Source organism: Parus major, chromosome 4A (assembly GCF_001522545.3).
Source record: "Parus major isolate Abel chromosome 4A, Parus_major1.1, whole genome shotgun sequence".
Classification (NCBI taxonomy): domain Eukaryota; kingdom Metazoa; phylum Chordata; class Aves; order Passeriformes; family Paridae; genus Parus; species Parus major.
The window spans coordinates 5,211,242-5,231,873 of record NC_031772.1 but is presented as its reverse complement, the minus strand read 5'-3'; the positions used below and the strand labels follow the sequence as shown (position 1 = coordinate 5,231,873).

Here is a 20,632-nt window from a genome sequence, read left to right as displayed (position 1 = left end):
GGGCAGCCACAGCTTCTCTGGGCACCCTGTGCCAGGACCTGCCCACCCTCCCAGGGCAGAAATCCTTCCCAATATCCCATCTAAACCTTCCCTTCCTCAGTTTAGAGCCATTCCTCCTTGTCCTGTCCCTCCATCCTTGGTCCCAAGGCCCTCTCCAGCTCTCTTGGAGCTCTTTTAGGCACTGGAAGGGGCTCTGAGGTCTCCCTGGAGCTTCTCTTCTCCAGGCTGGACACACCCAACACTTTCAGCCCTCCAAAGTTCATTTTCAGGAGTTTGTTTTCCATTATTCCCACAATTATCTGCTGCCATCCCACATCCAGAGGAAAACACTCCAGGCAAGAACAGGAACTTTTAGGCAGCTCAAAGTGGGGGTGAGAACAGCTCTGCTGTGCAGCTCCTCCCAGCACCCCTGTTTGCTGTGATTTATTGCTCCAAGCAGCTCAGACTGCCCAAATAAGCTCTAAAATATCCCTACAGAAAGGAAATTTCCCCCCAACAACACTGCTCTACTTCCTCGAGGTGTGGAGCAAACCCTGCCCTCAAATGGCACTGAGAGAATCCACGAGCAGACGGTCAGAGTACACAAAACCACCCAGAGTTACCCTAAATCCAATTATTAAACCACCCATCACACAAACTCCTCTCCTCCTGCTGTTCCCATCCTGGTTCTGACCTGAGGATGAGGCTCAGGTGTGGATCCAGCCCCAGCTGGGCCCATTTTCCATCTTCCTTCCACCAATTTTCCTCCTTGCCGTGAGAAATTTCTCACAGATACTCAAATTGCTTCAAAACTGCAATTGAGAGTCACCCCTTGGCCCTGAGACAGCAGAGCCACAATCCCAGAGGCAGAAATTCTGGGAATTAGTGTGAGACCCTAAAAATACAGGTGCTGTATAAAATACATAAAATACATAAAATACATAAAATACATAAAATACATAAAATACATAAAATACATAAAATACAGGTACTGTTTTTAGTGATTCTCCTCATTCATTTATCCAGACTGTCCTTGCCTCAAAGGGAACCCAAGCTTCCTTGGCTATTAAAACAGATTTTTCAAATAATTATAAACAGTTTATGGACATGAAAAGGCTGAACTTTTGCTATCTTCTTCATTCCACAGTAAATCAGGAGCATCCCCAGCAGACAGAGCCCAAAAATCATCCCATTTCCCATGAAAACTCTGACATTCAAAGCAGACTGAAGTGGTTAAAAGTACAAAAAACCCCCCAAACCAAGACACCAAAACCCCCTGTTAAAGTGTCAGCCCAAGCAAAGCCATTTCTCCCTTGAGGTTTACAGAACAGAACTCCTCACCACTTGCACAGCACTTGGAAAGTTGTTCAATTCTAAATTGAAAGCATTGATAATGACATTGGATGTCCCAGATAAATTCTGGGAAATGAATTGTGCCATGGACACTCCTGGGTTAGAATGGATCCCATTATCAGCATCCCTCTGAATCTATTTTTAATTAAAAAAATAAACCAGCAGCTGCAGAGAAGAAGGAGAAAGGGGAAAATGAAGCACTTGCTGAGGGAAATCTTTCCTTAAACACCCCCAGGTTTGTATTTACTGCTAAAATAAATTCAGGTTGGATGGAAAAGTGTCAGATCAAAAGTGGTGAAAGTGCTTTGTACCAAAATTTCATCAGGTTTTTGTTTCAGTAAAACATCTTTTCCTCCTCTCCAATCTTCTCAATAACAATTTCTCTTTCCCCACACCTTTTCATCTGGTTTTCATTTCAGCTAGAAAACATTTAAATTTAATTTAAAACTACTTCAAGTAGGGTTTTTTTTGGTGATTATTTTGTTGGTTTTGGTATTTTTAACAATTAACAATTTATTTTATTTCTTCTCCACCTCCATTTTATTCCCAGCTCCACATCCTTAGCCTCCTGCATTAAAAACTCAAGACAGGATCCAGCTTTTAACAGCACATTTGCAATGTTTTATGTGGATAAATTCCTCCATTTCATTGCTTTTCAGTAGCTGATACCTTCCAGCCTGGGGCAAATAAGGGCTTACAGAAATTTTACTATCTCAAGTGGAACTGAAGCTGATTGTTACAAATAGTCCCATAATGAGGTTAAAAGGGCCATAAATCTTCACAAAGTCAAGTTCCTTCCTGCTCTGAAGGCACATTTTCAGAAAGGGAAAGTCTATTTAGAGCTTGGAGCTGAAAAATAAACTTAAAACAGCAAGTCAGCCCAAAAAGCTAAAAAAAAAAATCATTGTCAGAGAAATTATTTACCCTGGAAATACAATTGTCTGAATTTGGGATGAGCTCCAGGGAAGCAAGAATTGGGTGGCAGGGAAGAGGGGAAAGCCACACCAGCCCTTTATTGGGGATTTCATGCTTGAAAAGGAAAAATAAAGCCAGGACAGGCCCTGGGTTGAAGGAGAAGGGGCCCTGCTTTGACTTTCAGTCCAGGTGTGCCAGGATTTTGGCAGCTCATGGAAAGGGAAATTGAGGAGCTGAAATCTGAAGATATTTCCCTTTTCCCTAGGAGCACGTGGGAAGCACCAACACCTTGCCAAGCCCTGCATTCACTCCAAATCCTAAAATTTCCCCCTCTAACCCTGCCCTTGGCTCCTACAAATCCATTATTTGCTCCAACAACTTTTTTTTGGGAGGAAGCAGCTCTGGAGGCACCCTCAGGAATTTGGGTGCAGCCTTGGGCTGAGCAGGAGGCTGCCAGGGAAGATGAGGGTGATCCCTAAAGAGCAGGAACCTGGGATCCAAGGATAACCCCAGCACAGGGAACGTCCTCAGCCCTCCCTGGAACCCTCCTGGGAGGAGGGACAGCTCATCCCCTCAACAATCCCAGCCAGGAATTCCAGAACAAAAGGAAACAGAGCCAGGATTGGAGACAAACCTACAACAAGACCCCAAAACTTCCCCCATGAGCCAGGGTCAAAACCCAGCCTGGCAACAAATTAAAGTGCTTAATTAATGTTAATAATTTAATGTTTAAATTAAAATGAGCATCCAAGAGCTCATCCCAGAGGGAAGTTACCTGCATGGAGAAGGTCTGTGCTGAGGCAGGGTCAGAGCTGAGCATGACCAAGGCAAGGAAAGGGATGAAAGCTCCAGGCTGAGCTTAAATGGAACCATGAGCAGGTGGGGAGCCCCAGGGGAGGCTGCTCAGGGACATTGAGATGGCAAATATTTAGGTGGAAGAGCAGCTGAACATCCCTGTGGGGAGATTGGGGGTCTGGGGAGCTCTACAGCTTCCAGACTTTTCCACAAGAAGACACTGAGTCACTCCCACAGAAACTTCCTTCCTTCCAGCAGCCCCCTAAAAATCCTCCTTCCTTTCCCAATGTCCTGTCTGCACAGTTGAGGCCTCTTTCCTCCCTGACTGCTGATTCCAGGCTGGGAATGTGTTCCTGTGGATCCAGGACTGGTCCTTTCCCCCCCAGCTGGGCTCCCCCAAGCCCAGGATGTGCCTGGGGAAGGGGCCAGGGAGGGAAATTTGGGGATGGAAGCACAGAAACAGGGAGAGCCCTCAGGATCCATCCCTGCTCCCCTCTCTAGCTGGAGCAGAGAACAGACTGAGAACCTGCTGCTGTTCCAGAGGGAGGGATCTGGGGCTGCTGTGGCCTTTAGGAAGGTTGAAAGACCCTAAAATCCGTGAGGACGTTCTGGGGGCTGTGTTCTGGCCCACTCCTGGGCTGCAGGGATGGGGCTGAGCCCGTGCTCAGGGAGGGCTCCCATCAGGACAGGCAGCTCCAAAGCCAAAACCAGCAGAGCCACGAAGGGCTGGGGACAAAGGGACCAAGCCCTACATGAGAAATTAGAAGAATAATTCAGAAATATCTTAGCCCTTGCTGTTTCTTGGTCCTATCTGGGAAGCAGAGCTCACCCCAGGCAGGATGAAAGGCCACGAGGTGCTCAAATAATCAGAATTGTTGTTTAATACACAAACCCTTCTGTCACAACTCGGTGGCCTGGGAGCTAATGACAGTTTAGCCACAGCTGCACAAAACCACAGCAGGCTCTGGGCTGCAGAAACACACAGAGCAGGAGGTGTGGAGAGATTTCTGCAGCTTTCTGGCCATCTCTGCAGCCCTTCCTCTGAACACTGGGGGAAAAGGTTCTGCAGCAGCTGCAGCACAGGGACAGGTGGGATTTGTGTCCCATGGGATTATCCAACATGCCAGGGTGGGTTTGGGTCCTGGTCAAGGCAGTTGTGCTCCAGTCAAACACGTCAGGATGAGCAGTGGGTAGGAATGGCCAAATCTATATAAAGGGACAGAATTCCCAACTTGCCACTCCAAAGTGAGTATTTCCTGAAGGAATGGGAAGCCCCAGGGAATTCAGGCAGGCCCCTGTGCCACTCTCAGCATCCTTTTGCCCAAGTTTACTATTTTGTTTAGAAAAAAAAGCATTTCCTCCTCCAAGCTGTCTTTGGTGACCCCTATGGGGAAATCCTTTGCTGTCCCCCCTGGTGGCCTTTCCCTCAGCAAGGACACTCCCAGACACTCAGGCTGAAGCTGAACAAAAGACTTGGGATTCTTAGAGTGGTTTTGGTAAGAGGAAAAACCAACTTGTCAGCAAATAATGGGCATTTCCTGCCTGCAGGTTCTGCCTGGCTTCACTTGCACCTGCCCCTGTGTCTGTCACTGCTCAGGGGCCGTGGTGACACCGTGTCCCTGCTGCCACCTGCCAGCCCAGGGCTGCTCAGGACATTACTATTATTGTTATTATTAATATTAATATTAATATTATCCCTTTCCTACACCTCTCCCACGGCAGCATCTTCCAGCACTTCTTGTTTTTGGGGCTGTCTGAGCATCCCCAGCTGGTGTTCCCTCTGGAATGTCCCTCCTGGAGCTGCTGGCCCTGGGAAGGGCACAGCTCCCCTTCCTCTGGAGCATCTGTGAGGCCACTGACAAAAGGCAGGATATTGTTTTCCCGATGCCTGATGTCTCTGGCTCTGCAGAAATCTAATTAATGCATGTTAACGAGGCTAATTCAAAATCCCTGATCCAGCCACTGCCCAGAGCTTCTTCCAGACTTCAGCTCTCCTTCAAGCTGGGAAGAAAGGAAGAAAAAGGAATTAGCAGAACTGATCTTTGCATCTTGATGCTGTTACACAGTTTCACTGATGTCTCAACCACAAACCAGCAATTTCCTTTTTTCCCCCCCTCCACCTGTACAAGAGTTCTCAGAATAAAATGACTGCACTATGAATTTATGAGCTGCAGCTCTTCTGGACGTGCTGTTTGGTTATGTGGTGGCTACAAAGGGTTTTTTATCCAGACACAAAAAGTGATGAGATGTCCTGGGAAACGCAGAGATGGGGCTGATATCAAGGTGGAAGAGGAACTTGAGAGTTGCTGACGAATGTAGGAAACACCTGGGTTCTGCTTATGAAGAGAAGACAGCAAAAAACCCAACCCCAAAGTTTTATGTAAATTCAGCAAGCAAAAATAACGAACCAGACCCAAACAAAAAAACCCAAACCCCAATAACTCAGCCTGAAATGAGAAAGTGAAAAGTTCTAATTCAGAGGTGATTATAATTTCCCAGTCAGAGCCCAGTGCTAACTGGAATTATCTATATCCTGATTTTTGAGGGAATCGTTGGGCTGTTGTGGATTCTTCCACTGATTTCAGGGAGGAAGGGAAAGGAGGAACTTTGCTTTTAATCTAAAATCAGATGATTTAAGAAGCCAATTCTGGATGTTTTTTCTCTCTCACTTCTCATTGGGATGTTTTGCATGAGGAGCCTCCCCTATGCTCCACTTTCTCAACAAATCTTAAAGGTGGAGGAGCTGTCCCAGTCCCAAAATCCTCTTAATCTCCCAAATGGATTCTCAAAGGTTCTCATTTAAAAGCAGCAAGATCTGAGAATTCTAATCCAATGACAATCCACTGGAAGGATCTGTGGGATATTTGTTTTTTTCCAGGGAGGGAGGATTCCTGGGATCTGGTGCCTTGAGGAGGTGTCTCAGCTAAACTGCTCATTGTTTGTGGGAGGTGTCTGCAGGAGATGAACCTAAAAAAAATGGGATTTTGCCAGTTAAGGTTTGGATTTTGCCCCAGAAAAGTTGTGGTACTGGTTCAAGGGGAGTGGAGTGGAAGTTGTGCTTTCCCTCTCTGAGTACAGCAGGAATATGGGAGGAGATCAATTTAGACTGACTCAAAGGCAGAAAATATTCCTTCTCCCAACTCCTGAATCTGGGAATACACATTTAGAAACATCCATTTAGAGTAAATCCCTTATAGCAAGTGATACCCCCTGTTCATAAATACCATCCAAGGAATTCACAGTTTGATGCAATCCACATTATGGACAGAAAATGAAATTAAAAAGTGAAACATTAAGGAAAAACTTTGGACAAATAGGGTGCAACTTAACTGTTGCTTGATCCCAGAATCTGAAGGATTCTTTCTGTGAGACTGGGATGCTGCAAACACAATTTGGATATGATTGTGCTGCTTTTCCTCCCCAGGTGTCACAGAAAACTGAGGAGCCAAAGACAGATTTGAAAGAGCAAATAGAAACAAGGAGTGAACCTAAACACAGAGCTACTGGAGAAACCGTCAAAACAAGAGGCAAAATCCAGCAGAGCCAATGAATTTTGGCTGCCAAGGAAATCTTGACTCCTCTATCCAAAGGAGCTCTTGTAAGAGTAAAGACTTACTCATCCTTTCCAACACTCAGCTGGATTTCCATCCTTGTGGGATCTGAGTGAAGGACAGCGTTCTCCAAGATGGGAAGAAGGCTCCAGGAGCTGCTGGCTCCTGCTCTGCTCCTCCCAGGAGACAAATCCACCCTGTGGGATGGCACAGCTCCTTCCCAGCTCTCCTTAGCTGACAGCTTGCTGAACTGAAGGTCTTCAGCTGTAGCTCTGGAGGGCAAAAAGTTGGAGTTTGCGACTGGTGGGGTTCGGCTCCAGCAGAATCCAGGCACATGCAGGCACTTGGAGCAGGACTGAGAGCTGACCAAAGATTATATAAAGCAAAAACCCCCAAACAGATGATGCTGAGCTGATGTTTCTCAGGAAGAGCTAAAATCAAACTGTCCCATCAACATCTGCACACATCACTGCTCCTCTGCTGTTGGGCAGGGAACCCAAACCAGCTCCCAGGACTTTGTTCTGCTCATTTAGAATCCTGGGAAGCAGCGAAAGAGCAAAACCATCTCATGGCTTTTCATTATTCCAATCAGGCAGCGAAATCTGGGCTGTAGCTGTTGTGATCTGTACGTGCTGCCAGTGTTTCTGACCTTATTGAAATGATAAAATGTCTCACAAGGCTCTTTTCTCCCAGAAATCATTTTCCTTGGAGTCCTTCCCCAGCCAGGAGCACCCAGAGCAGACCTGAGACACAACTGCTGCTGTTGATTTCTTGCTGACAGTTGTTGATGGTGTGGAAATTATTTCTTTTCTCTGACCAGATTTATGTCTTAGGCCCAGGCCTGAGCCTGTTCATGCTTGTAACACACCCCACACATCTCCTTCATGGCACCTGACTGCTTCCAAATCCAGGTTGGACAGGGATTTGAACAACCCAGTCTAGGTGGACACCTGGAAGGTGTCCCTGCCCATGGGAAAGGGTTGGATTGAGATGAGATTTAAGGTCTCCTCCAGCCCAAACCATCCTGTGATTCCATGGATAACCAAGAACGAGTCCAACCTGGCTTTGGACACCTCCAGGGCTGGGGCAGCCACAGCTGTTCTGGGCACCCTGTGCCAGGGCATCCCCACCCTCACAGGGGAGGATTTATTCCCAAAAGCTCATCTAAAACTCTCCTAATTTTTAAATGCAATCAGGTTCTCTCTTTGCTGGAGTCTTTGGTGCTGTTTCCAGATGAAGTGAAAGGGGAAGCAGAGCCTCATGAAGAAAATGTGATGAAGAACATGACTGGGGTTGATCATATTTCTTGGGAGGGGGTTTTCCGGTCTCGGGAATTCCCCACGGAGTTCATTGGGTTTTGTCTTCCAGTTCTCATGAAAATTCTCACCCTTGTCTTTGCAGCCTTCATGGGGAGGCTGCACCAGAGTCACAGACAATATTTGGGGTTGGATTTTGGATCATGGAATCCCAGGATGGTTTGGGAAGTGTTGGAGTTCACAACTCTCAGACTCATCCTGCCTCTACGGAGGGGTGAGTCACCTGTGGGTGAGAGGTGACCGAATTCCAGGAGGTAGTTCCAGGCTGAGTTGGTTCTCTGAGGCTGATATTCCACCAGCAGCAGCTCTTTTTGCTGGAAGCTCTAAATTAACAAATTATAACCTTCACATTTAGCTGGATCTCACCAGATTGTCCTGGTGATTCTCCCCTGGGGAGATCTAGAGCAATGGCTTTAGCATAAAGCTCCAGGAGGAGCACAAACTCAATTCCCTGTGCACCTAAGGAAAAGGAGTTTCATGTGCCAGCTTGTGGCAGCTGCTCCAGGGTAACTCACCACCACAAAGACCCCTCGGGAACAAAACTTTTGCAAAGAAATTAAACTGGGCAAAGAAATTAAAACCACCACAGGCAAAACTAAGAGTTCATTTTCCTCCCCGGGTCCCTCTCCCTCAAAATTTTCATTTATCCCTTCCAAAAAGACTGCTGGAATCTGTCTGTCAAGGGATTCTGCACTGCAAGGCATGAAGGAGAAGTTTCAGCAAAGAAAACCAATCCTTATTTTTAGCACCAGCTGCATGGAAAATAGTTGTCAGAGGCTCTGGTTGGTAAGAGGGGAAGACACGTTTGCTCCTTTTTAGTTCCTGCTAAAACCCCAAATTTAGGAAGTAAATGACTCTGACAAAGAGCAAAGGTTCTGACGGGCAAATCCCTGTGGCCGGCGTTGGCGAACCCTGGATCCCTCACTGGAAAAGCTGCTCAGCTGCTCTGAATAAAATCCAGGGCGAGCTTGGAATGCTGGTTTGGGCACCAGCATTCCAAGATGTCCTTTCTCTTTCTGCTGTCAGGGAGGAATATTTTTGTTCTTGGGGAAACCCTCGGTGTGAACGTTTTCAGCTGGTTATTTCTCCCCAGTTCCAAGCGCCCACGGAAGGGAACGGCTGTCGTGGGATGGAGGGATGGGCTGAGACAGAGCTACTGGGCAGCTCTCGTAGGAAAAGCTGCTGTTTTGAATTAAAAATCGATTTCTTTGGAACAGAATCAGCCTCTCTTTTGGACAGGAGGAACGTGTGTGTCTGTGCTGGGGGCAGAGGAAATCGTTAACGACTTGGTACAGTTGTAGATCTGTAACAGCAGAGAGAGAGGCACTAATGAGCAATGATATTTCAGTGGCCAGAAAATGCAGGTAATTAGAAGTTGTTTCTCACAGAACACCCTGTTCTGACTTTTTCCATGTGCCTCCTGCTGCTTTTTGTTGTGAGAGAAAAAATTATTATCAGCTTGAAGCCCAAAAAGCAGAAATAAGAGGGAAGAATTTTGAAATGTTTGTCATTCTCTGTTCCTCTTTCTGTTATCTGGTTATGTAATTTAACCTCCACATAAACATTTCACTCTCCTTTAAATAATCCTTTGAATTCTCCATAGGAAGAATCACTGAATCAGGATGCAGTTATTTATTTTCTCCTTGTCAGAGTACAACTTTTGACCACACTTAGATAAATTTCTCTGTGTGATCTTTTGCTGAATGTCTGCTTTTCCACACTCCAAAGGCTTGACTTGACAGAAAAAAAAAAGAACATTGACATGAAATCTCAATCTTTATGTTATTTATTGGCTGTTCCATCCTATATTATTATTATTTATTGGATGTCCCATCCTTGGAAGTGTCCAAGGCCAGGTTAGATTGGGCTTGGAGCAATTTGGGATAGTGGAACATGTCCCTGCCCACAGCAAGGGGGTGGAGCTGAATGGACTTTGAGGTCACTTCCCATCCAAATTTCCTGGGATTCTGTGATTTTAGAAAAATTTTAATAATTATGTGCTATTATGAATATTTCTATATTAATATGATTATACAATGCACAATATTAATGTTTTTTAGATACTAAATAATACATTTTCATGAATTACATACCTATCTCAATAATAATTTAGAAATGCAGCTGCTTTTCCTCTGGTTCCTACTGAAGGGCTGTAATTTGTTTTATGGGAGTATTTTCCATAAAATTTGATTTCTCCCCTTGAAGATGTGGAAAACCTCTAAAAGACCAGTTACAGTTCTATGGACTAAACCACAAAAAAGCCACAGAGCAGCCACTTAATTTTGGATTTGGGGAAAGAATTTGGAAAGGAAACAGAAGCATGGAAAAGGCATGGAAACTTCTTTCTGTTTGGGATCGTTGCACATCAAACCCAGCTCCTGAACAGCAAACAGACAAAGCTGGAGCTGTTTTTTTGACTTAAAACCACGGTATTGCTCAACTATCTGTCACATGATGATGGCACCGAAGTCCAGGTGGCCTTGCAGGATCCAAGCTCTCCTTTAATCCAGGTAATTATGGTAATGAATGTTTCTGGGAAGTCATAAGCAAGAGAAGGAAGAGCTTCTGCTGCACAAACCGAAGTTTTACCCTCATAATGAGGGCAAGGAGCTCTGTAGGGAAATTCCATCGCACCCAGCATAACTGTCTGCAAAATCTCCAGGCAGTTCTGGTTTATCAGCAGAAAAAGCCACTTCCTGAGCCTTTGTCTGCAGGATAACTGATAAACTACCCAATAACCAGGGCTCAGATCTTCTGCAACTGCACTTAAGGAAAAAGAAATTCAGTGGGATATTCTGCAGGTGCAAGGAGTCCTGTTTTTAAATTTCCTACCTGGTCCTAAAACCCTCATGTGACAACCTGCCCCAAACCAGAGCAATTCATGGCCCTGGGGAAAAGCAGCAACAGCAGCTGCATCTTCTCCCTCTCCTTTTTCCTTACAAGGATTGTGGCTTTTGCTCAGATCGGTCAAGCCTGCCCTGGATGGAGGTTCATGCAGAGAGGAGCATCTGCACAAGAGCTGATAATGAGGGTGGGCAGGCCCTGGCACAGGGTGCCCAGAGAAGCTGTGGCTGCCCCTGGATCCCTGGAAGTGTCCAAGGCCAGGCTGGATGGGGCTTGGAGCAACTTGGGATAGGGGAAGGTGTCCCTGCCAGGGCAGGGGGTGGAACAAGAAAAACTTTAAACTCCTTTCAATTCCAAACCATGCCATGATTCTGTGATTCTATGAATGTTTGATTTCCACAGATGCTGGCTGGGTCAGCTAGGGGACTGCTGTTCCCAAATTCTCAGCTTGCCAGGCTGCAGAGTGCAGTGATTTTATGTGAAAGACAATTTTCTGATTGGATGAATTCCAGCAAATATGTTTCCATTGCTGAGGAAAAATATAAACAGCTAAACAGGATGTGCTGTTAAACACTGCAGCACCAGCCAAAACCTCACTATCGCTTTTCAAAAGGTCCACATAAATAATTTTAAAACAAACACCTGGCAAACTCCCAACTTCTACCAACCTCCTTTGACAACTGATGGAAACGAGACCATCTGGAAAGCACGGCACTGCATTTAAGGGGGTGCTCATGTGGAATTATCTGAATGAGAGCCAACAGTTTTGGGTTTCTGAGGTTTCTGAGCTGTCAGACATCAATACTCACATGGTTCCCATGTCAGGTAGGAGCTGCTGTGACGTTTGACTTCACACTCTCAAACCATGACAGAGCAGAGCTTGTCCCTGGTGAGGACAGGGACAGTCGAGTGCTGAGATCCAGATCCCAGAGAGGCAAAGCAGGGCAGATTCCTCGTGGCTTTCTGAAAATCCAAACAGGGGTAAAGCTGCAGCCCCTGCTGTGTATTCATCCCCTGGGATAAGGTGAGGCTGGATCCGTGCCCGTTCCTTGAAGCAATGTCAGAAGTGCCACCCTTGGGCATTGCTGGCAGGGTGAGTGAGTGTAAATCGAGTTGGGGACTTATTTAGTTCAGGAGAAATGTCAGGCAAGGCTCACACTGTGCTAAAAAAAGCCATTGGGAAGTCAGACCTCATGTGCAGGAGGATCGAGCTGGAGCAGAGCACCCAGCAGGTCCTCACCCCCAGGGGCAGGAGGGGACAGCAGGGCTGAGCTGCCAGGCAGGAGCGGGCAGAAACCTCGGGAGCGTTCCCATGGTCTGCTCACAGCTCTGCTTGGAGAGGAGGAAGAGCTGGAGAGGAAGAGCTGGAGAGGAGGAAGAGTTGGAGAGGAGGAAGGGGTATCCTGCACCCAGCTCCCTTGGGATCCTCCCACTGGGTGCCAAGGCAAGCCAGCAGAGCCACAGGTCAGAAACCACCTGGGACAAAGGCACGTAACCCCATTTTGGGGTCACTGTGGGGACACCTGACCAGGACTGGGCTGGCAGGGCTGGGAGCAGGGCTGGAGCCACAGCCCAGCACCGGCAAAGGCAGCACCTTTTGTGGCACCTCGTGATGTCACCCAGGTCCCCTCGCTGGTGTCAACAGTGGTGCAGGGGACATTCCACTTCCTCCTGAGCACTCGGCTGCGCTGAGCACGGCTCTGCCTGCCAAGGTAAGGCTGCTTCAAACCCTCTCCTTGCCGTCCAGAACCGCGCCCCTGCTGCTTCCTGCAGAAATGTCCCTTTGCTCCGGCTTTTCCTTGGGGGTGGCTCTTGCCAGCAGGAGATTTGTGGCACTTGGAGCCCTGCACACTCCTCGTGTGCCAATGCTCTGGGTGTTCAGTGCTTGGAGGAGCTCAAACAGCAGCTGCTGTGCCTGCAAAAATAAACGTCAGGCGTGGGCAATTAGCGATGCTCCACCAGCTCTCCAGTGTCATTAATAGGGATAATTCCTGTCTCTTGCCTGATTCCTCTGGGAATATATTTTATTTTAAAGTCATACTTGACAGTAAGGGTAACATGCAAATTGTTTTTTCCAAAGGGGATTTTTATTGCCATAACATAAAATCCATGTGCTGCCCATCTTTGTGCCATCTAAGGCTCTACGAGCGAGCAGCAACAAATTGGCAATAGTGAGGGGACATAAAATGACAAAAAATAGCAGGATTGCTTGGACTTGCTTTTGCTAATGAGAATCCTGAGGTGGTTCAAATTCTTAATCCAGACCACAGGCACTGCTGTGGATTAAAACTTGACTTCATGGGCTGAAGGTTTCAAACTGGACTTTGTGCTGTACTTTGTAAAAGGTGCATTTCTGCTGGCTTTGCTTTCACGTGCAGCAGCGGCTCAGCTGTGCTGGGAGCACAGCAAGCATCCTGTGGGGTGCTCACAGCCAGGATTTAGAGTGGGTGGCCCCTGGATCTCTCTGCAAGTGGATCCAGAGGGAATCTCACAGCAGGCAAGTCAGGATCTGCAGGAGGGGATTCCTCAGCAGGAGGAGCAGGAGCTGTGCAGGGACAATGGGGCTCTTTTCAAGGGCATATTTTTGGTGTCAAGTAAAAGCGAAAAGGCTTTGTGAAAAGTAAAAGACTTTGGCCCAGGTGCTAACATCATCAGCCATGGGAATTCCATCCATGAGGGGAGTGCATCTGTGGGACAGCCCTTTCCCAGGCTGCAGCCAGCGCCCTGAGGGGGCTGTTGGTGTCTCTGCTGGAGCTGCAGGAAGGACTTCCACCACTGCTGCAAAACGAAAATACAGCAGACAGCCCAGACCCACTCTTTTTCTGTGAAAGAGAGCCAAAAAAAGCACCTTTAACTGTAGAATGTTCCACTCTGAGTGCAGAGGTTTCACTCCGGTGTCACGGCCATGCACTGAGAGCAGAGCATGGAAATGTTTGTGCCCCAATCAAATCAATTAACCTGGCTCTGGTGGGCACCTCAGACAGATCCAGGACTCTGGAATGACATCTCTGTGCTTCTCAGCCTATCCAGAGGAACACCTTTTGCCAAGGAATGCTATGCTGAGTTTCCAAAGCTCCAGTAATAACATGCTCACTTCTCATATCCTTATTGCAACAGCATCAGGGATACAGAATCTCACAGAAATATAGAAAATAGTGGTTGGATATTGGAGTGTTTATTTGATACTGTTTTTTTTTAAAAAAATATTCATATTCTGGAAGCAATGTTGCAGTGGGAGCCACCTCTCTGCAAGATGTAAATGAGCACTAATAAAATCTACTGGAGATTTCAGTCTTCTGCAGCCTGTGCTGCACACCCACCAGGCAGTGAAGGACTTTGGAGATGGAATTTTAGCACCCTCAGTGGTATCTCAAGTGTCTGCTTTTGTGCACAAGTGGGAAGAGAAGGGGTTGGTGTGGGATTAAGCCTCGATCTGAGCCAAAGTGACAGGAAAGGCAGAAATGCAGAAATTTTGTGGTGCCCTGTGCGTGTCTGGGTGCATTTTGATTAAGGAGATGGTTTAATCTCATTATGTTTTTATGGCTTTGTAATGAAATCCTTCATCCTCAGAAAGGGCCCTGCTGATGAGCCAGCAGGCACCACCCCATGCATATTAATTATGGTAATGTATTAATTGTGTGCACTGCCAGGCAGGTCACCCTGCTCAGACCCTGAGTTCCCTGAATGCAGAGAGGGATTTTCTGACCCCAGGGCATCCACCTCCTGTTCCCAGTCTCTGAGTTAGATCTGCTGAGGTGGTGGGGCTGGGACATCACCTGCAGGATGGGTTTTATAACCTCCTGGCCCCAAGGTTCACCAAAGCTCCATGATCTCCATCAAAGTGCAGCTTTTCAGGACTCCTCCACCTGCAAACTCAATCATAGAATCACTTGGGCTGGAAAAGACCTTTAAGGATCGTCAGAAAAGATACCAGCAACCAGGCTCACTCCTGGGAGCATTTTTTTCCCCCTAATATCAGTTATTCAGCAACACTGGATGTTTTCAGTTTGGGATCTTCCTAAATGATGGCACGGTGGACTCAGGAGAGCTCCCACTGCTGTCACTCACACAACACCTGGGGGTGAGAAAAATAGCTGAAAGAGAGCCAAGAAATGAAATTCGGATGAACTCTGACCCCTTGTGGACAATTAGCAGATGAAGGTGATGGATGAGGGGGGAGCTCTCCATGCCCTGGGCTCCCCCAAGGCAGGGTTTGTCCCACCAGAGAGCCAAGCTGAGCTCTGGGAGGGAGGGTGTGCCCTCAGCATCACCCCCGTGCTCCAGGAACACATCCTGGACACTGCAGTTTGTCCTAAAACCTCTGGTCAGAGCCCAGTTTGAGCCAGCAGACCTCATCCCATCACCCCAGCTGTCCTTAGTGTGACATGAGACCTAAATCACAGAATAGTCGGGGTTGGAAGGGATTAAATTAGGCCTGGCTGTATTTAAGAACCTTGATAAGCAAATTGGCTGCTGTCACTCATTGGACTGAAGAGAATGCATGTACTGGCCAGCATTTAATTAGGTAATTAGTTATAAAAGTGCCTTTAAAATCTAACATTTTGCAGATGTACTTAATCCTGTGTGGTTTAATGGCCATCCAGCAGCTGTGTCTGGAGGAGCAGCAGGCAGACCTTCCAGCTTTGACTTCCAAGGAAAACCAGGCAGATGAGGACTTGAAAAATGATTTCTTGGCAAAGGGAGAGGTGACCTGAAGGGACAGAAGGGGCAGTGGGCAGTGCTTTTACCAGAGACAAGGCCATGGCCAGCTGGACAACAGCTGGAAAAGGATGAATTCCCGAGCAGCAGAAATTCCCAGCTCTCCCAGGAAAAGGGCTGTATCCCACCCACCTCTCTGAGGGGAGGAACACCAGCCCCTGTTCACTCCCTGTCCTGACAACTCCAGGATGGAGAGCAGGAGGCCTCCACTGCTGCTTCTCAGGGCAGGTAAATCCGTGAAGGAATCTTTCTTCTGTGTTTCCATCACAGTTTGAGCCTCTCCCTCCTCATGGGCCTGCTTTGGCCTCATGGCAGGGCTGTGGTGTCCTGGGTGGGGCTGCTGGGATGGGGAACACGGAGCAGAGCATCCTGTCCCATCCTGTGTGTGCTGAGGGGATTGGGAGGGACCTGGAGGGACAAAAGCAGCTCTGGGGTCCAGCAAATTGGTGAAGGAAGGGGATGAGCCAGAGACCTTCCCAAAGGCAGAAATTCCCTGGTGCTCAGAGCAGCTGGAGCTGCTAAAACTGAGGCTGCTGCAGGAGATAAACATGCAGACCTTGCTTTTTGGAGTTTGTGGGAATGTGAAAGAGAAGCTGAGAAAGAAAATCATCTGTCTGGGGAGCCTGCAGGAGCAGAGTTACAAGGCCCTGCTTGTTGCCCGTGTTCCATGTGGGACCTCACTGCATCCAGGCGTTTTGGGGGCTGAATCCCAACCTTCCCATGGCAGCCTGGAGCAGAGTCTGGATGAGCTGCCAAATGTCAGCACCACAACGATTAAGAGGCTGAAAGCAGAACTATTTGTGCTCAGTGTCACTGAGAGCTCTAAACTCAACTCCTTTGGTAAAACGAAGGAAAAATCTTTAGTAACAGAGTAGGAGTTACTAATTTCTACCTACAGAGACAGTTTTTCTGGCAAATGCTCCTTGCAGGAAATGAGTCAGAGGAGTGAATCAGTCTGCAGTGCCACATGAAGATGATTTTCAGCTTTAACCATTATATTCAACATGGGAAGGAATCACTGTAATGAAAATTATAACCCTGAGAGGAAAGCCCCTCCTCCCTGTGTTGCCTTGTGGAGGACAAGTTACCAAATTCACTGGTCCTGGTTACAAAAGCTGGCAAGAGAAAGGTGGCCCAACACTTCAACACGTGGCATTTTGCTGATGGCCAAGAGGCAGGAATTGGCAGTACCTAAAAAGTAAAATTATCTGGCAGAAAAAAGAGTCAGACTGGGGCTGCCATGGTGATGGGAAATAGAAGCTGGTGGCGTGACCAGATCTCTGTGTGTTCCAACCGCTTAAATACATTAACAGAGCACTTCAGGAGCACTGGCTGTGTTCACAGCGGTCACATTTTCCAAGCCCACTCCCTGCTACCCTTTTGCATGTGCTCTGTGCCTGTAAAGCCAGAGAAAGTGGGTCCAGGAGGTCCTCTGAGGGGCTCAGAAGGCCTGCCACCCACATAATGCCCAGCACAGCCCAAAATATCCCTGTAAGTGCTCAAGGCCTGGTTAGACAGGGCTTGGATCAGCCTGGGACAGTGGAAGGTGTCCCTGCCCATGGCAGGGGGTGGCACTGGATGGGTTTTAAGGTCCTTTGTAACTCAAATCATTCTGTGATTCAGTGCTTGACACCCACGCTCAGAGCGTTGGGCCATGCCCATGATGGGGGCTGGGACATACCCACCTTTCCTCCGTGTATTCCTGCCTTGCTCCCAGAGACCAAACCACAGGAGATCTTCAGGAGATGGCAAAGGATGGGCAGCTTCTCCTGTTGCCCCATGATCAGTGTGGCACAGCTTCACTTGTGCTCCTGGGACTGACACACCAGGAATGGTCTCTGTGGGAACAGTGGGATCTCTGACAGGGCAGCTCTGAACACAATTCCAGGAGGTTTCATGTTTCAACATTCCCAGCCCTCTGCTTCATGGTGAAAAGCCATGTGGAAAATGCAGAAGTGAGCACTGACGACTCTTGCAGTGTCTTTGCCTTCACGTCCCGTTTTTCTCCCCACAGGAATGACCCACCCACCCTACACCACCACAGCCTCTTCCAGCAACCCAGTCATGACCCAGAGCAACCAGAGCTGCTCCCTTCAGGACATCACCTTCAAGAGCAGCCTCTACGCCACCACCTACACCCTCATCTTCATCCCGGGGCTGCTGGCCAACAGCGCTGCCCTGTGGGTCCTGTGCCGCTTCCTCAGCAGGAAGAGCAAAGCCGTCATCTTCATGATCAACCTGGCCGTGGCCGACCTGGCCCACGTCCTGTCCCTGCCCCTGCGCATCTACTACTACATCAACCACAGCTGGCCCTTCGGGGATGTCCTGTGCTTGCTGTGCTTCTACCTGAAGTACCTCAACATGTACGCCAGCATCTGCTTCCTCACCTGCATCAGCGTCCAGCGCTACTTCTTCCTGTACCACCCCTTCCGAGCCAAGGGCTGGAAGCGCCGCTACGACGTGGCCATCAGCGCCCTGGTCTGGCTCGTGGTGGGGGCCGCCTGCGTGCCCTTCCCCATCATGAGGAGCCACGGGCTGGGTGCCAACACCACCAGCTGCTTTGCCGACCTGCAGGTGAAGCCGATCGACAGCAAGGTGGGCACGGTGCTGATGACCGGCACCGCCGAGCTCCTGGGCTTCGTGGGCCCGCTCATCATCATCTTAGTCTGCACGTGGAAAACAAGAGACTCCATCCGGGGCTTCCATATCCCACAGGAAAACAGCGGGGAGAGGAGGAAGGCCCTCAGGATGGTTTCCATGTGTGCCATTGTGTTCTGCGTGTGTTTTGCTCCCTACCACATCAACTTCTTCTTCTACATGTTGGTGAAGGAGAACGTCATCACCGACTGCTTCCTGAGCACCATCACGCTCTACACCCAGCCCTTCTGCCTGAGCCTCGCCAGCTTTGACTGCTGCTTGGATCCCATCATCTATTTCTTCATGACTTCCGAGTTCCAGGAACAGATTTCCAGGCACAGCAGCATGGTCATCCGGAGCCGGCTCATGAGCAAAGAGAGCGCCTCGTCGATGAAGGAATGAGAAGAAGGCCACTTGGAAGAAACAAAAGTATTTCATATGAAATCTGAGACTGCTCTGGGATACTCCATTACCGACTCCGTTGTGGAAGATCCTGCAGGTTTATCCAAGGGTGCTTTGTGGCAGTGGAATTTTTAAAGTTTATAGAAGATAAAACCTTGTCTAAGACTGGTGTGTTGGAATCTGGTGAGTGACCCAATAGATGTGGCTGTCCCCTCCCTGTGCCACCCCCAGCTGACCTCACTGGACTAGACAATACACAGGAAGGAGTGAAAAAGCTTTGACTGGGAAGTGGTGGAAAAGTCCCAGGCTTTTCTTCTATTCTCACAGTTGCAGGCTCTGTGATCAAGCCAGAGACAATCCCACATTCATACACTGACTTCTGCTGAAGGATCTCCTCTGGGAAAACCACACAAGAACCTAAAGCTGGCCAGGAGCAACCAAAGGACCTTGTGGTTTGTGGAGTGGGGGCTGTGGACAGGTGTGCAGGTGGTTTCCATGGGTTTGGTGCACCCCACTGGTCACCAGTGACCTCTGCTCCCCCTTTCCTCACTCACCCTCCTGCTCTGCTCCTCCTTTCCCTCCTCCCAGCTCTGTTTGCTCCCTAATTGCTGACACATCCCAGAACTTGCACCTGCAGCTGGTGCAAGACAGATTCTCCTCAAACATCAGAAGTTGGCACCTTCCCTTGCTCCAGGTGACTTTCCTCCCCTCCAAGCTGGCAAGGGGGACATGGGCAGGTGGTTTTTGCCTTTGGACCCCTTGGGGCAGGACCATGGTGGTCCTGGGGTCAGTGCAGGTGGGTTTGATGGTGCTGATGGTGCCACTCAGGTTCTCACTCCCTTCCGTGTGTGGTCCAGAGGTACCTGAGATGAATCTGTCCCAGAAATGCTCATCTCAACCTGTTCAGTTGATGAATCTTTTAAAAACAAGAAGAGCCCTTGCCAAGGTGATTTTACTGATAGACTAGAAGTTAAATTCATAAATTATTGTGATTTTTTTTCCACCAGGTCCTGTCGTGATCCTAATGTTTACATTTTTAGGTAGCTATGCAAAGCAGCAACAAGGAAGGATTCATTTACCCCTCATTTTTAATTAGTTATGGCTCTTCAGCCAAGTCCACCCACTCTGTAACTTCAAGGGTACCTCGTGATACCCGGGGATGGATTTGGCTGAACCATCACCAATTTATTGCCTTTGGAAATCAGTATATTTTCAAAAGAATGCGAAAAATTTGTAAGGTCTTGCAACAGTTGCTACAAAACCAAAAGAAATACCAGAAACACTTGCTATGTGTATTTTAACTCCAACCACTCAATTCCACTGAGTTAAAATGTAACACAGCCAAATATTTCCTGTATATTGTGTTTTCCCACTTCTCTGCTTTACAAAAAACAAAGGGAAAAACCAAGGACCGGGATTTAAACAACAATTCCCCTCTAAAAGGCAACGACACTGACACAAACACAATAAGCTCTCCTAGTTCTCCTCCCAGGTGTGAGAAGATGATTTTGGGCTGAGTAGGATGCACTGGAGTCGATGGAAATGTTCTCTCTGATGTCACTGACACAAGAAATGTTTACACGCTGCAAGGAGTCCCTTCCAAAGGCAGAGCTGACCTCACACAGTTCAATTGTTGTCAGTTCAGCAGTCTCTCATAAGCTACACTCTGTTTAAAGTTGTCAGGGAAGGAGACTTCAGTTTCAGTGCTTGTTTTGTGAATTTTTACAGACCTCTTTAAGCCTCCAAGTGACTGGGAGCTGTTTCCTGTCCCTTCACTTTCGCACCCTTCTCCCTCGATCAGGTGAAAACAAGCTGAGGGCACTTACGGGAACTCTCTAGCTCATTCTGCGGGTTTTACTTCCCAAGAACTGATGCTCAAAAAAAGAAAAATAAAGGCTGTTTTGCAAACATCAGCTGAGTTTTGTAGTTATCACTGGTACCTGGAAAACTGTGTGGGATCAGCCCCTCCTGGGATCAGGGTTCAAGCGAAGGAGCTCAACTTTTATTATTCTAAACAGATTTATTGCTTGTTTTCACTCTGAGTAGAGGCCATTTATTTAATTTTTGATTCTACCACACTTCTGTTAGATTTAGAAGTATTTTGAGGATGGGAAGGTGTCC

General features: G+C 47.9%; 1 protein-coding gene and 1 long non-coding RNA gene across 2 annotated transcripts; one reads left to right on the top strand and one right to left on the bottom strand.

Moving 5' to 3' along the window:
* Positions 1–1,323: 1,323 nt before the first annotated feature.
* LOC107203851 lies at positions 1,324–11,989 on the bottom strand. The gene is made up of 3 exons (XR_001521384.3): positions 11,563–11,989; positions 6,659–6,865; positions 1,324–5,043 (listed from the first exon to the last, which is right to left on the bottom strand). It is a non-coding gene; the product is annotated as an uncharacterized LOC107203851 (long non-coding RNA).
* A 148-nt stretch (positions 11,990–12,137) lies between these two features.
* Positions 12,138–20,424, top strand: LOC107203849 (P2Y receptor family member 10). The gene is made up of 2 exons (XM_015626345.2): positions 12,138–12,465; positions 17,487–20,424. Exon 2 carries the CDS (start codon positions 17,489–17,491, stop codon positions 18,509–18,511), a length of 1,023 nt encoding a protein of 340 aa, XP_015481831.1. The 5' UTR covers positions 12,138–12,465; positions 17,487–17,488; the 3' UTR covers positions 18,512–20,424.
* The last annotated feature ends 208 nt before the right edge of the window (positions 20,425–20,632 follow it).

What these genes read in the sequence shown, in the direction of transcription:
- LOC107203849 (XM_015626345.2), top strand. Translation starts at nt 17,489, where the DNA reads ATGACCCACCCACCCTACACCACCACAGCCTCTTCCAGCAACCCAGTC.